The sequence below is a fragment of the Anopheles gambiae genome, chromosome 2, assembly GCF_943734735.2.
Source record: "Anopheles gambiae chromosome 2, idAnoGambNW_F1_1, whole genome shotgun sequence".
Taxonomy (NCBI): Eukaryota; Metazoa; Arthropoda; class Insecta; order Diptera; family Culicidae; genus Anopheles; species Anopheles gambiae.
The window spans coordinates 39,904,343-39,918,682 of NC_064601.1; the positions used below are offsets into that span (position 1 = coordinate 39,904,343).

At 44.6% G+C, this 14,340-nt stretch overlaps 2 protein-coding genes across 2 annotated transcripts; both read left to right on the forward strand.

Moving 5' to 3' along the window:
• The first annotated feature begins 452 nt into the window (after positions 1-452).
• LOC133391134 (uncharacterized) lies at positions 453-1,437 on the forward strand. Its single transcript, XM_061642038.1, has 2 exons — positions 453-630; positions 688-1,437. Exons 1-2 carry the CDS (start codon positions 545-547, stop codon positions 1,286-1,288), a joined length of 687 nt encoding a protein of 228 aa, XP_061498022.1. The 5' UTR covers positions 453-544; the 3' UTR covers positions 1,289-1,437.
• A 4,932-nt stretch (positions 1,438-6,369) lies between these two features.
• LOC133391980 (uncharacterized) lies at positions 6,370-8,909 on the forward strand. Its single transcript, XM_061649513.1, has 3 exons — positions 6,370-6,528; positions 6,632-6,702; positions 6,784-8,909. The coding sequence occupies exons 1-3, from the start codon at positions 6,466-6,468 to the stop codon at positions 8,459-8,461; spliced, it is 1,812 nt and encodes a 603-aa protein (XP_061505497.1). The 5' UTR covers positions 6,370-6,465; the 3' UTR covers positions 8,462-8,909.
• Positions 8,910-14,340: the final 5,431 nt, after the last annotated feature.

Sequence of the window (14,340 nt, forward strand, 5' to 3'; positions counted from 1 at the left end):
TCTGACCGACCGTACCCTTTTTGAGTGTGATTCACACTCATTAAACATCGGTTTTGGGTATCCCTTTTTTGAATAGCTAGCGTTGTGTACTTGAGAAATTTCAACCTTTTTCGTGTGATCCAGATTACGCAACTGGAATGTCACACTCAGCAGCCATTCAACTATGTCAAACCGAAGGCGAAAGCGGAAACGTTTTGTTGAACCGTTTGAAAACGAACACGAACATTCAAATGAACGTTTCCGTTGCCTTTGCCTCTGCATGGCTCGATGATCTTACACTCCTCGCAAGACACTGGCAAGGAAGGTCACAGATGATATTTAATAGCGGCAAGTGCGCAATGGTGGTAAGAAAGAGAACGTCACATGCGGTCCAGTTGACTATCAATTGCAGCCACACGAAAACGCACTGGATGTTAGGGAGCTGTTGCAATGATTGTATTTAAAGCACATCCTGTGTCACAGGCAGCATCAGTTGCGTTTGAGTGTCGTTGCAATCAGTACAAGGGCCCGGTTCGATACCTTCACTAACAGAAATCCCAACAACATGAATCTGCAGCAAGTTGTGCTAAGTCTGGGCGTGTTTACAACGCTCCTTCGAGACCAGTGCTACGGCGATGAGGACACAGAACAGTGAGTCAACATCTCTTGCTTTACCTACTGATCTCCTTATAATCTCCTCTGCCACAGTGTTCACATCAAACTGCACGTGCCCGAAATCATCAACCGGCACGTCCACGTCAAAACGAAGTACATGCACGTGTACCATCCGAAAAAAGTCGTCCAGGAGATGCCGCCAACGTTCGTTGATCAGCAACCGCTGGCGATGGATCACGCTGGCATGTGGATGCCTTCCGGTGCGCTACCCTCGGGCATGGTTTCATCTCCCTCGGCGGCCCTTTCGTCAGCCTCTTCCTCCGCAATGGCAGCTGCGGCAGCCGCCTCCCTCTCCTCGATGGTGCAGGACAAACTGTCAACACAGCTCGCTCAGGAGCTGATGATGCGCTACCGCAACCTGGAAACGCCCACCGTCGGAGGAGGATCGAACGATCTGCGCGAGCCGGCCGATGCATCGGACTATCTGCGGGACTACTACCGGCAGCAGCGGAAGCTTTCCGATCAGCTGATGCTGCAGGAAGCGATGCAGTTGCCAAACTTTGCGCAAACCAAATACTTGTCCAGCATGGGATACAACTGGGACAAGTCGTTTGGCGTTAAGTCAGGCGATGCTGAACAGTCGACCTTGCTTGTGAAAAAGTCGAAAAAGAAGAAGGCTTTTGGACATCTGTAGCGGGATGGTGGTGTACACTCTAGCAGCAGTGTTTTGTTAAAGTTTTTGTTGAATTTTGTTTTTATCACTATTGTTATGCAATTTGTTGAATGCTTCTCTGTTATTTAAATAAATAATATGGTTTAAGAAAAATCTGACTACAAACAATGTCCATGAACATTTTAATCACATTAACTTTAATAAATATTTGGTATGTTTAGATAAACTATACAAGATAGCTCTTGACATATTGATGGCGTAATGGAGAGATTAGGGTCTTAACAAATATTTGTTGTGTCATAAAAGGAGACATGCAAACTAAACTTCCTTCTTTTTTGCCTCACTACCCTTAATAGCTCTCCGTTTCTTTTCATTTGCATTGTACCAACCTACTACTGCTGGCGGATGGCTTGTCTATGACTGTGGTATAAGACTTGTACGATTCTGCGTATTTTATTTCTTTCAGTGGTGGAACAAGTGATGTGATGGGTCCGAGCGTTCTGCTTTGATCAAGTGTATTTTCCGGAGTCCTCTTACAAACTAAAATTCGCTTATATTTATACTGTTCGCGCTGAGGTGTCGAACTCGATTGAGTGTTTCGTCGCGCAAATCAGGGATGTCAAACCCAAGATCACCACAGACTGATTATTTCATAAATTTACATAATATCTTCAACATTGAAGTTCTGTAAAAAAATAACTTGAGAGTTAAAGACAGCATTATTTGTGAGCACGAATTTGTGATGTACAAAATACCACACACAAAACATCCTATGTCATATTTGAAGTAAAACAAAAATATTAGCCTCCCAATAATCATATTCCCAATAGTCCCCATAGTTCAGTATGATTGGAATGGTATTGAATGACTTCTATATGGCGTAACCGTCCAACGCAGACATGCCGTCCTATACTAATACAGGCTTTCGAGACTCTATGCAATACCACGCAACCGGATAGTCAGTGCTTGCTACGGGAAAACGATCCATTCTAGACTAGAACTCACGACGGACATTTTGCTACGTCGTACGAGTTTAAGGCTGTACCACGGAACCGCCCCTATTGATAGACAATTCGTTTAAAATAATAATGATATAATATCCAGGCTGTCTCATCCAAACAAATTCGCGTAGAACACATCAATCTCGCGAATATGCAGATGGGGCCTATAATATGCCCGAAGCCTTAATATGTCATCCAAATATTCAATTACTTTTTATGAATGTCTAATAAATTGATTAAGTTTCTAAAATCAAATTCTGTATTTTCTGTATCTGTATTTTTATGATCAATTTAATAATAACTGTAACGTTAAAATTCCACAGTGGAAAAATATATGTTTCTTTTCGCAGAACTATAGACAGTGGTAAATAAGTAAATTCTATCTTCCACAACATGTCACTAAAAATCTTGTAATAATATGATTTCGTTGATAAGATAAAGCTCCTCACACCCTCCTGAATAAAACATAAATAAAGCTCTTCACACCCAATTTAATTTAATTTACCACAACCATAACACCCATGAACATGCGTCATAATAAATCAGTCCCTAAAACACTTCAACAATAAGCAACAGCTGATCGGCTACAGCAGCGGTTCGATGCACCCACTTCCAACCGGCTGATTGTCACGTTCAATCTCTTATGCAATTTTGCCCGGCACTTTGCACCGGTGCACCTGACCGTGGCGAGCCGGGACAGACCAGGGTGCATGCGTGCTACAGCGATCGCCGTGTAACAAATGATCACACAGTGTCACGGTGAAGCATAAACTGTCCCAGCCCTGGAGCATGGTTTAAGTGAATGTCAATGACTACCGATCGGTTGTTACGGACTGGTAGGTTTATGCCTCACCTACCCTGTGGAAGGTCACGAACGCTGCATACCAAAGAAAGTTTCCCATTTTCCGAAACTCAATTCCTACCCGTGCTTTCGTCGAAACTTATCTTCAGTCCAATGTCTTAAATTTCTTCGCAAGTGTGACCGTTGCTAACATAAATAATCACACCTATTTGCATGCTCAATGCACGAGTATAAATGCATCTGGCCGGTGCAACGGTGCACTCAAAGCATCTCGAGAAATCGTCAAGATCGGGTCAAATCCGGAAGGTCGGCACACGAGCAAATCGTCACGATAAAAGCTGCCATCATGCAACGGTTTGTGGTAGGTAATGCAAAGTTTGCTCAACCCAACATTACTAACGGTCACACACTTTTGATATAGACATTCGCACTACTGGTCCTCATCGTGCTGTTCAATGTGGCTACCATCGAGTCTGCAATTGCTGGCGATCGGTTGGTTTTCCACGTGCCCATCAACTACAAAAACGTTCACATGACCAAGACGCGGGTCAAGCCGGTTCATCATCGGACGTTCCAAAAGACGGACTACAAGGTGCTTGGCTACAGCATGGACAGGCACGCTCATCAGATGGCGTCCATGTCTCCGATGGAGTATTTGGCAAAGATGCAGATTCTAAGGTAATGCAGCAAATTGTTACATTAAAAATTATCTTCCTACTTGTACTAGCGTTTCTATCCCTTCTTCACTTCACAGAGGATGACTCTTGAGGAACACGCATGTCTATCGGATAAGCAGCGTGGGTGACGATTATGATTGAAGGTGGCTGGCACGCACATTTAGCAGCATTATAAGTGAAATTCCATGAATTCATACGTTTTTCTGTTACAATTTTGTAAGAAACTTCCTATCACTACTTGTCGAACAAATTGAAGTCAGGAACGTTTTTGGGATGTAAAACAACTCCATCAGCCAGAGAGTTTGTGGAGTCCAACGAACGATTGATCCCTCGCAAATGATACTTTGTACTTTAATAACTGTTATTGTTAATCATACTTCTCTTAAAGATGTTGTGTTGTTGTTTTTCTTATTATTAAATGCATTTTTATGATATTCTTTTTGTACAATATAAAAAGGTAAAATAAATTGATTAGGTTCATAAAATCTATAAATCATCCATAAAGTAATGTAGTTAATACACTGAGATCGATCGCTCTAGGACAATTGTCAATGGTGTACATAAATTATTGCATACGTTTCATTGCATCGACCTACACGGCTACAGGTCACTGCACGGTACAAAAGTGTTAAAACACTCAATACATATCGCCTAACGCGAAACTTCCGGCCGGGCGCACCGGAAATTGATTTGAAGATCGTTGCGTATCGCACTCTCTCGAAACACTCGAGCTCATTCACCTTCCACCGATCGATCGGATCCCCATGTGCGTGCGTTGAAAACGCGTTACTAAACGATTATGTTATTTTGTGTTCATTTTGCAGTACGCTTCCCTCCGTCTACGACATGAAAAGCATGCCGGCTATGCTGCTATTCCCCCGTGCTTTCCCACTTCGATTGCACAAATACACACACACACACCAATACATGAGCATAGTTGCACTATCAAATCGATCCACTTACACGGCATTGTCACCGAGGATACGGTTGTTTTGTGCACCGCGGTGTGCATGTTGTGTTGTGGAAATTCTGCAGACTTCCTACGTGTCCTGCGAAGCGTGAAGTGCAGAAAAAAAGCACACCACTTCCCGTCTACTTAGCTTACCACCCCCTCTATGGCTCTGCACGCCGACGTTCACGAGCCCGTTATACCTTCTCTCTTCGCGCATGCGATGTTTGATTTGGATGCACTTTTCTTAGCATCCCCATGGCACCAACCCGATCGTGCCGATCCGTGTTTGGGGTTTGGTTTGTTTTTCGCCTCCCGTTTCACTCTCACTACTTACTGGACGGTAGTTTTCCGCACGACAGTGGTGAAACATGCAACAAACAAAACAACAGCGCAACAAAAAAAAACGCTCACTACCAACTAAAACACGAAATGAAAATGAGAGTTTCCAAGTAAAACGGCGGAAAGCGAAAGGAGCACAGGCTTGTCTTTACACTTATCGTGCATATCGATCGTGTCCCTATTGTTCATTAGCTGCCGTCTTTGGTGTTAATGTTAAACTCAACATTAAATGAGTACATAGGTATTATGAATTAAAACTTAACTCAACGCAACACAATTGGACAGGAACCTGGGGGCAATGTGGTCATCTATGACAAATTCTAAAAAATGATAAATAGCAAAGAATGTAAATTGTAAATCAACCGTTTTGATAATAAGCTGTGATCAGAATTAAGATTTTTTGTCGAAAATGTATGCATTCCATCCAATTTTGTATCAATTTATTGTTGTTTAAAAAATGTTGTTTTAAAATGAGACTTGATCCTTCCTTCTAAAAAACATCTAGAACTCCATCTAGCATGGGGCAAAATGGTCAGTTCTTGTTGACATAATAATACAGAATATGTCAGACTGTTTTATGTGCACTTCATCGATAAGAACATCGATTACTACTACCAACGCGTGAGTGTTTGATTTGTCTACTCAATAAAGATCAAATAAAAATATGTAAATGGTCCATTTTGCTCCAAGATCCCCTAACAATTTTAGTTTACATTTTATTTAATTCTAATTTATAATTTCAGGAAAACGATTCGTCCAATATGTATAAATTTACTAAACATAAATTTTTTTTTATTTTTAAGTAAAATTCATCATTTTTTAGATGATAAACTCAATTATAAACGGATCCCTTTTTCCACTCTCAGACAGTAGACTACCACCCACTTACACCACCAATCAGTTGTTTCCAATTCGTTACCCTTCCTCACGCGATTTTCAGCATTTTCGCTCCTCTTTAAACTCCACTCGGTGCGGACACTTCACACGCCAACGCTTGGTAAAGCGAACGGTACCACCACGGACAGGTACGGTACCACCCCACCGCCCCGCATTGGCACAGGCCCATTGCCTTTCGTTCGTACTTCGTACTTCCTTCCGTTTTTTTTTTTGCGCTTTGTATCCGCCATCGTTGCGGTGCGGTGTGAATTCTTCCTAAATACTGTGGCGAAACGTCACACCGGGCATTTACCCGCCCTTGGCGCAACGGCCAGAGTGGGGATAGTGCACGCATACGGCCGCGGCACGATAGAGGATCCCTGGCTGGTGTGAGGCCCGGCCTGTGCTGCACAGGCAGCCGACAATTAGCTAAGTTATAAATACACTACACACCCGACGCTTCCGAAGCAATCGCGTCTAGTCCGGTGAGTGTGCGGGATCAGGTTGGCCAGTTTAGCTGAGTTCAGCTGTTGCGGTACGTGAAGGCTTAAATGCAGTTAGCGCTTTTCAAAATGATAGGACCTATCCGGTGGCCAGGCAGCAACCGGAGAACGGTAAGTGTAGCGGCTGGAGACCGCCCGGGTTAACGTGCAAGTGATCTGCAGTGATCTGGTTCTAAATTGGAAGTTAATCTCGTTTCCTTTCGTGTGATTACAGTGCAGTATACACGTTCTATTGCTGTTAGTTCTTCTGCTGTCGGTGGTTCTCGCTGGGGGCAGTCGGGTGAGGTAAGCATTGAGTGTACTGTGTGCAGCCAGCTTCAGCTTCAGCTAATCATGCAATTTGTGTGCGTGCGTTTTTCCCGCTAGATCAAAGAAGCACCGAACATCCCGCGGTACATCCCACGCCGCACGTTGGCAATCGAGAGCATCGACTGATGGCACTTCGAACGCTATCCACGAGCTTGCCGCCAAACCGGCCCCCTTCTCCAAAGCTGCCCATTCGGGCGGCAATCCCAGCGGAGGGCCAAAGAAGCGGTCCTACTACGTGCCGGCGGTAACGAACCTGGAAAACTTCATCAACAACATCAAGACCGGTATCGGTGCGTCAAAGCTGGCGCACGCCGTGAACGGTGTGACCGGAGCAATCCAGCAAGCCGTCTCCATGCCGGGCCACGGACCAATCAACCTGCTCGGCAGTCATCGTCCGGTAGCGGGCATACACAATGCCGCCGGGTACTACTCGAACGCGAACGAGCTGCGGTACGGGCAGCCGTTCACCAAACAGGGCCCCTCTCACTTCAAGTCGGCCTCCGTCGGCTACGGCGGGAAGAAGGCGGGAACGATCGCGGGTGGAAAGCGCGGCCGCCATTCATCGACGGCCTCACCGCCCGGCAAGTACGATTCGCTCATGTCCGATCTGGGCATTTCGGGGTACAAGCACTTCGAGAACGCGGTGATCCGCGACTTGGAGCGACGGGAGGAGCTCAAGGTGGAAGCCACCATACACACGCTCTTCCCGGACGCAGCCGATGACGATTGGCGGCCGATCGCATCAATCAAAAAGGCTCCACTGCCGGTGCGTGCTACCGCGCCAGAGCTGTCCGAGTCGAAGATCGTTACCGCGCTGGCGCCTGTGCGGGCGGAAAAGCAGCGCCCTCTGGATGCGGCACCCACGCGCACTGCGAAACCGAAGCTGCCGGGAACGGGGACAAGTTCGGCTGGCCGCTACGGGCTGACAAGCACTTCCGCACCAAGTCCGAAGGCTACGAGCGCACCGACCCAGAAGCATCGCTCTAAAGCGGCCTCGCTGGGCAAGGAAAAGCGACCGAAGGAGCGGGTAAAGTGTTGGAACTGTGCCACCGCCACCTCTACCACCGTCGCCGTACGGCCGGTGTCGATCACACACCCAACACCGGCCAGACTACCGGCGACGACGGGCGGCCAGTCGCAACGATTCGGCCCCGCGTACGATGCGACAATGTTCTACGGCAACAATGGAAAGGCTCCGGCAGCCGTCGCACAGTCGTACAGCAACGTCGAGATGCAGTACAACCGTACCCACGCTCCTCCGTTTGCCGTGGCGGGCCCGTGGACGCAGGTCACTGCCGGCAGCACGGCCGAACTCAGCACCCAGTCCGCCCCACCCGTCACCACCTTTGCCGCACTGGCGGAAACGGTTCCCCACAGCGCTGGAGGGCTGAACGGTCTGACCAGCCCATATGCGGGCGTGAAGAAGAGCTACGCGAAGGGTCCCAAACCGTACGCGCCAGCGACGTCCTACCTGGGACACAGTGATGCGACCACGGTTGCTTCGACCACCACTCACAAACCGACTGGCGGCTCGCAAGGGACGAAGGGTACGACCAAGAAACGAACGACCGGCCACCATCGGGCGGTCGACAAGCACGGCGACAGTGCCGTTGCCGGGTCGAGCAAAAGCGAGCTGCGGGTGAAGAAAAAGTTCGACCCCAAGTACAGCCGGAACCGGGGCACGATCAAGTTTAAGGATGCGCTGGAGAAAAACCCGGACCAGATCTACCGGTAGGGCGGATATCGACGCAATGGAGAGAGAGTGAGAGAGCGCAGGAAAACCGCAACAGTAATTTTGTTTGTGTTGGGCGATAGTAGTCGCCCGGGTGCGTCAGGAGGCTAAAGCATGGAGGAAGCTGTGTCGTGCAGGAGGAGGGGCAGTGCACGATGGCTTTAGTTATTATTTAATTTGTGCACAGCTTGTGCACATGTTGCTTATTTATACACACGGTAGAATATGTAAGGCTGTTAAACCAAAGTACGATTGCAAGCGAAAGTTTCGTAAAGATCGCACCAGTGTGTGGGGTCGTGACGCTTTTCTGGCTACTGTAAGTAGCCGTTGTTCTCTGTTAATGATTTTTATCCTCCTCAGGAATTTACTGCTGTAATTCGCGCCTGTTCTGTTCACTTTCCACAACAAACTTTCTTAGATGCTTAAAAAATAAATCAATTGTTATGTAGTATGCTTTGTGCGTGTTGTTTATTATTGTACATCGTAATATTTTTGCAAAAAGAGAATGCTGATTATGACTAAATATTGAAGAGCTTTTACAATTATTTGGTAAATTATTACTAAAATTAAAGTATATCTTCTTTTTCAGCGAATAACATGCAAGGGGATAAGTGTCATAGATGCTATAGATGTTTGACAACATCTTTTAAACGGTTAAATCATATATGTTTCGGTTCATATATAGTATACTTATATGTTTGCTAAATCTCATACTAGGCATTCCTTTGTGTGTGATGAACTCAAGGCTTAAGAGTAGGGCACCTTAAGGAAAAAAACTTGGGAAATATAAATACAGTGACCATGAAAACGTGCATACATTATCTTGCACTAATATATTATCAGAAAAAGTGTTGAAACTTTGAAGTTTCTATTCATTTTTATGTTTTTTCATGACATAATAAAATCGGTGCAGTTTTGAAATGTTCGAGTAAAACGGACACCTCATAAGGGAACGATGGACACCGCGAAGGTTAAGATGGACCTGTAGAAAACGTTAGAAATTGAAGTGGTTTATAGTATTTTAACTTATCATATTGTTTTCCATGTCCTGGTACCTACATAAACCAATTCTTGGCCAATTGCAACAACGGTTCATTCGGCCGAGAATTTAGGAACTGTAAGGCGCCGCTTCTAACATATCGTAGAATGCAGAATCTAAGGCATTATTGAAAAATAGGACACAAACAGTGGACGTTGCTCTAGCTTACAGAACAACAGTGTAGAACTTCCCCTTAGGAAATTACTCCACGGAAAGTTCACGACTCTAGCATGTTTGATATGATATGTGATGTGTGATAATCCCATACAATCTCTCATCTATCCCTCATCATCTAACGATGTCATAACAATGCCTCTTCTTTTGATTGATTAAAGTTGTCCAAGTCATGACAAGATATTGCATTTCGTGAAATGCCTTAACAGCATCGAGCAAGTAATGGCTGCTATTTTGACCGGTATGCCGTTTCTCGCATATTTCCATGCTTTCTCTAGTTGCTGGATGGTGTATATTTTCCGAATATCCTTATTTAAGGTATTTGATGAGATATGTCCATCACCAATGGATATAAGAAGCAAAAAAAAATCCACAAATTCGGTTTCGATCTTTCCCTACGACAAAGTGTCCGTCTTTCCCTCTTTGGTGTCAGGATACTTAAACCACAAGAAATCAAGATTTTTTATTGCTTTCATTCTCGTTCTTTTGCCAGTTTTTTGCTTAATAATCACGACAACTCATTCATGTGATAAAACTTCTAAAAATATAAATAATAGAATTTACAGAGCCTAAGTTCCAATCACATAATCACCTTTACCATTATGTTTGGGAATTGAGAATAAGAATAGATTTGTGTTCAGATGGCGGATTAATGCTAGGATCGTAAAGTGCCATTGAAAGCATTAGAGGAATAGGAATAGCTGTAGACTGTTTCAGATTCTTTACATCCATATGATCTTTCCAAAAATGTCAATAATCTTTTGCATGTTAAAAGGAATTAAGAGGGTATTTTTTTAGTTATACTATCTGTTATCATGCAAAGCTATTTTGATTTTAGTATTTGATTGATTTAACTTGTTACCATTACGATAATGAAGCATTATAAAATGAATACAGCATTTTATTTTTAACAGCGCAATCGTTCTCACGTAAGCGCAGCCGCTTCCACACGCGCTAATATCACTAATTTACTGATTATAATTTCCACCCCGGTACCGCATTAGCTATGCTAATTATTCCATTTGTAGTTCGCCTACTGTCATTGATCTTCATCATGCTTACCGGTGCACGCTAATTACACATGCTACATACAGCCACTCAAGTACCTCGCGAACTTTCATTGTCCTTCCTTCTGCTGGTTACATCATCGCAGCCCAGCCATTTCTCACAGCAAACTGTCAGCCCTCCGCCAGCGCAGCGGCCAGTGCAATAAATAAAACACTTCGAGAAAGAAACGAATCACACCAACCGACCCACTTTATGTCGCACGGTTATGATGATTTCGTCGACGTGAGCATGTCAGTGATGTGTTGTTGATGTTTTTTTTTTTTTTTTGTGGTCTCTATCTTGTCAACTCAAATACCTGTCACTTGTTCGGATTGTCCGGACCGGAATAGACGGTCGCCCAGCTCACGTAGCATCATTAGGAGTCGTTCGGTGTGTGTGCAGAGAAATACAAACTGTTGAACCAGTTTTTCACCACCGTACTTTTCCGCGTGAAATAACAACTACGGGGAGGCAATCTTAAACTGTAGTAGATTTTGTACAGGTTGACTCACCGGACACCACAACCTTCACCTTTTGCGGAAAAAGCCAGTCTGCGATTGTAAAATGACATAAATTGTCAATGCTGGCTTTGCGATACGGGTTTGTTACGCTTTTGTGCGTTAATTCGTATACCATGCGCAATAATGTACACTATCATTATTATATTTTTTCAGTACAATCGGCTATTTACATGAGAAGGCAGATGCCTCGAAGAATGATAGTTAAAATTAAAACAATTTATTGATATGCTCCCTAATTTATGTATCTTTTCACTAAACAGCATGCCGGCATGTACTACAAATTACTCGCTCCTAAACAACCTCCCAACCAGTGTTTTTTTTTTTACTATAATTGTAGATTACAAATAAACAAAAAAACACGGTCCAAAGCATTTCCTCTTAAGTTCAGCGCTAGCTAAAAAATGTATGCTACAATTGGTTCAAAATTACATACAATTGACAATACTGAAACCGAAGATGGCGCACGGGTCAAATTCGGACATGAGCACTTTTTTTCAGCCCATCTCTAATCATGCATTTTCGCTGTGCTTTACGTAATAACCCACCCCCTTGCCACAATCAACAGGAGCGAGAGGATTTTTCGTTTATTTGCAACGGCGTGCAGCAACGAGTTCACGAGTATCGGGCAGTATGCGTAAGCTGGGAGGCTAATGAGGGGCATGAGTGAGACGCTGTGTGCGCTGCGTTTGATAGTGAAAGTGTGTGCCACCGCACACAGCTGCCAATGATTTCCTCCATTGAGCGTGGTTTTCAAGTGGAAAATTGAAGACGAAGCTCTCCTATGCGTGTGTGTGTGTGTGTGTGTGCGATAGAGCAAACAACAATGCACGAAAAGCCAAACAAAACTGAACGAGCAAACACTTTTGTAGGCTTTTTTTATTGATTTACGTGTATTACCTATTTTACGATATGTTTTAAAACGTAAAGGTAGTGTCATGTGCTTCTAACTGTGCTATAGCTTTCCTGCACTAATCTTACCCAGATAACAAAGCTGACTACTACTATCTGACGCGCAACAAAACAGCAACAATGAACTCTAAACTACAATCTCGGCACATTCAAATGCCCACACTCAACAGCTTCAACAATGTGCAAAACAGAAAGAAGGAATAACAATAACATAGTTTTATCATTATGCAAGCGCAAGGAAGCCTGCTCCTCAGCCGAAAACAGTAGCAGAAATGCATGGTTGGGCTTTTCCTTTCGCTTTTCGGCCTCTTTCCGAGCCGAGTCGCCTTCCACCGTAGTTTAAGCGTTTGATCGCGGCACACGATGCTGGCTTACCGCTGCACGGTGCTTAGTGATCACAGTGCATTGCGGAAACGGAAATTAATCACAACGGAATCTTGCACCGGCTTATTATTTCCCATTTTCAGTATGAAAGAGAGATGGAGAGAAAGAGAAACAGCCATGGGTTGGTACAGAGGCAAGCAAACTAACACAAAAAAAAAACGACAGAAGGAAGGAACCCATGATATCGAACCTGATTTTCTAAGATGTGGCGGGGAAACAAAATGTGTACATCGATCGTACTTATTCGATCGAGTGTGCTTGCAGGCAAGTGAAAAGTGGTAATTCGTAACCTAGTAAACGGTACAAACGAGTTCCGTCGTTTCGGTGTGATGGGCGCGAGAAGAGATGGATACACTGCCTAATAACGGTTTAAAAGAAAATAAAGGCGTAATAATATTTCATCGACAAGGAATTTATGTTTTGACAACGTAAATTGTAAGAATCAACTTAAAAACCATTATTTGTTTTTACAACAAAACATTCCATAAAATAGTAATGTTTAATCTGTGCCGCGTTCAAAAGACTGCAGCGTTCACAAAAGCGACGAACCCGTCATTTTACCTTTTCCCAAACAAAACCCAAATCAAACCACTAGAATGCGCCACAAGCAGCATGTAACGAAATGTGTAAACAAAACCGTTACCATACTGCTTAACAAATTGTTTAGTTCAGATCGATAGCCACATTCCCGCGCCAAACATTGGAAAAGCACGAATAATATTATCGCTCTCCAAGTGTCTCTGCCCAAAAGGGCGCACAACCCGTGCGTAATGATGTGCGAAGATACACATCGCATCACAAACACACACACGCACACACGCACAGCCAACACACAGCATTCGGTTACGAAATCGGACGGATAATGATGGTCCGCGCGAAAGCACTCTCCCGCTTTCGATGAGCGCAAGCACTGTGACCGGACTTGGTATTTTCGGTATGCAAAGCAACGCACCGTGAAGCAAACAACATCCACCACAGAAGACAATTAAAACAACAGAACTAACCGACAGCCCGGTCGGGCGCTCCTTGTCTCGGGCTGCTGATGACGAACCTAGCCAATCCTCCGGAGGACACGTTCGCGCGAAACGGGGCGGGCGCCGTAATTGGTTACGTTTCCACGCGTGTTACGACGTGATTTTCACACCAAAATGCTGGGTGATGAACTGTGCCGCCCTGTTGGAGCGGTGCTATTCATCAACGGCTGATAAAATATTTGTTCGTAACCGGAAGGGACACAGCCCATCACACACATCGGCTTTCACGCGGATCAGGCGCCAGACAGTTGGCAGATGGGATGTTGCGATGGCTGACGAAAAGGGAACAGAATTCAATTATCACAGCTTATCACAGGATGAGGATAGCAAAACAGCGGGATGTGCAAATCGATAAAGAAGCGCGATTTTCATTAAAGTAAAGGGAAATTGGATAGAAAGGCTTTTTAAAACCACACGCATACACACAAATGTGCACACGTGCAGACAGGCACGGCTGTGGAAAGTGTTCCAGTATGTTCGATTACGATAAAGCATGTTTTCCACAAACCAAACACCCCGGCCATCGCGGAACCGGCATTTGAACGAGTTTAATGCCGAACGCCTTTTTTGACATCTTGCCTAATCTCGGGCAGTGGGAACAAGTTTCTATGGTGCATCGTGGTGGAATTGGAGCAGGAGAAAAGGTAACCCTACGGGCCAGGATTATGTATTTCAGATCGTACAAGCTGGGCTGGGGATGGCGGGATAAGGGGAAAACCGATTACTTAAACATACGCAAATTTAGTACCGGTTTAAGTTGAAAGATTTTCGGAG